At 47.8% G+C, this 1,244-nt stretch overlaps 1 protein-coding gene across 1 annotated transcript; it reads right to left on the bottom strand.

The window, feature by feature from the left end:
• Positions 1-515: 515 nt before the first annotated feature.
• On the bottom strand, positions 516-1,238 carry PPTG_11700 (hypothetical protein; the record flags this gene model as incomplete). Its single annotated transcript, XM_008907827.1, has 1 exon — positions 516-1,238. The coding sequence occupies one exon, from the start codon at positions 1,236-1,238 to the stop codon at positions 516-518; it is 723 nt and encodes a 240-aa protein (XP_008906075.1).
• Positions 1,239-1,244: the final 6 nt, after the last annotated feature.

Below are 1,244 nucleotides of genomic sequence, written 5' to 3'. Positions count from 1 at the left end.
CTGTATCAGCTTCTCAAGCTGCGTCTCGTCGCTTCTTCCTTCACTATACTCTCAACAGCACTCTTGCGCTTATCTTTGATACGCAGCGTCTCGTAGCAGCTAACCTTTCTCAGCCGTTGACCTTCAATGTCTTCAACTGCCACATCGACGATATGAATTCCAACATCTACGGGTGGAAGTTCCAGCAGTCTTGGGGTCGTGATGAGGTAGGGAACCAGCTAGCGACGGAGCTCGAGAGCGAGGACCCATTCAATCTCGACGACATTGATGTTGCGCGTGACGAGATCAGCGTAGTGGAGTAGGAAATAGAAGCCCTTTACGAATAGAAGGCCCCTCGTCAAAATTGATTCTTAGACGGAATCCGTCAGGACAGTATCGAATTAGACATACGTTACGGTACTTACTACTACTGTAGTGTGCCATACAGCATTCGACTGTCTGCCAAGGTTTCAATTACGACAGGTATTCGTCAACCTACGTTACAGATATGCATGAGTCATGCAGCAGGACACAATCTAACTAGTTTTGTGTTTCTTTCGTAGCAGTTTCCCAATAGTCGACCAGCTTAGCTGTCCACGTCGGCGCTTACGTGAGTGCTTGGTAGTTGCGTCTACTGAGACGCTCTCAGCACAGTCTAAGAAGACTTTAATGGTTTCTTCGATCGACTGACCACCTCGAAGCAGATTCTTTGATGTTGCATTGTTTTCAATCTTGGTCATTAAGTAGCGCAGCTCACTCAGACGTTTTTGTTGCTTTCGGTTTGGCATATCGCGACCATCGACACGACATAGCGGTGGCATCATCTTAGACTTATTACCACACACCCAGATATGACGAACAGAGCAATCCGGGATCTCAAAATCTGCCGCCACTCGTCGGAACCCCCCCCCCCAGAAATGTGTCGGGTTTTGTTCAAATATGTCATCACTGGCCGCCGCTGCTTCCTCTTGAGGCGTACTCAGCTTGTCTACAAGATCGCTAACTCCACAGTCTTTTAGACACGACTTAATTGCTTCATTGAGCCCATCGTATGTCACCGTGCCCACACCAATAGCGCGAGTCTCCAGTTCAGATATAATGTCCCTGACAGTATCAATTCTAGTGGCCTCAATCTTTGTCAATGCATCCACCAAACTATTCTTCAGCCACTTCATCTCACACAGTATTGACACGTGAGGAGGTATACCAGTAGCACGAATGCGAGCTCCGGAGATCACATCACCATTGTGTAGCCGCATTGAAAG

The sequence above is a fragment of the Phytophthora parasitica genome (genome assembly GCF_000247585.1).
Source record: "Phytophthora parasitica INRA-310 unplaced genomic scaffold supercont2.27, whole genome shotgun sequence".
Classification (NCBI taxonomy): Eukaryota; Oomycota; class Peronosporomycetes; order Peronosporales; family Peronosporaceae; genus Phytophthora; species Phytophthora nicotianae.
The sequence above is the reverse complement of the archived record's forward strand: the minus strand, read 5'-3'. Positions and strand labels throughout refer to the sequence as shown.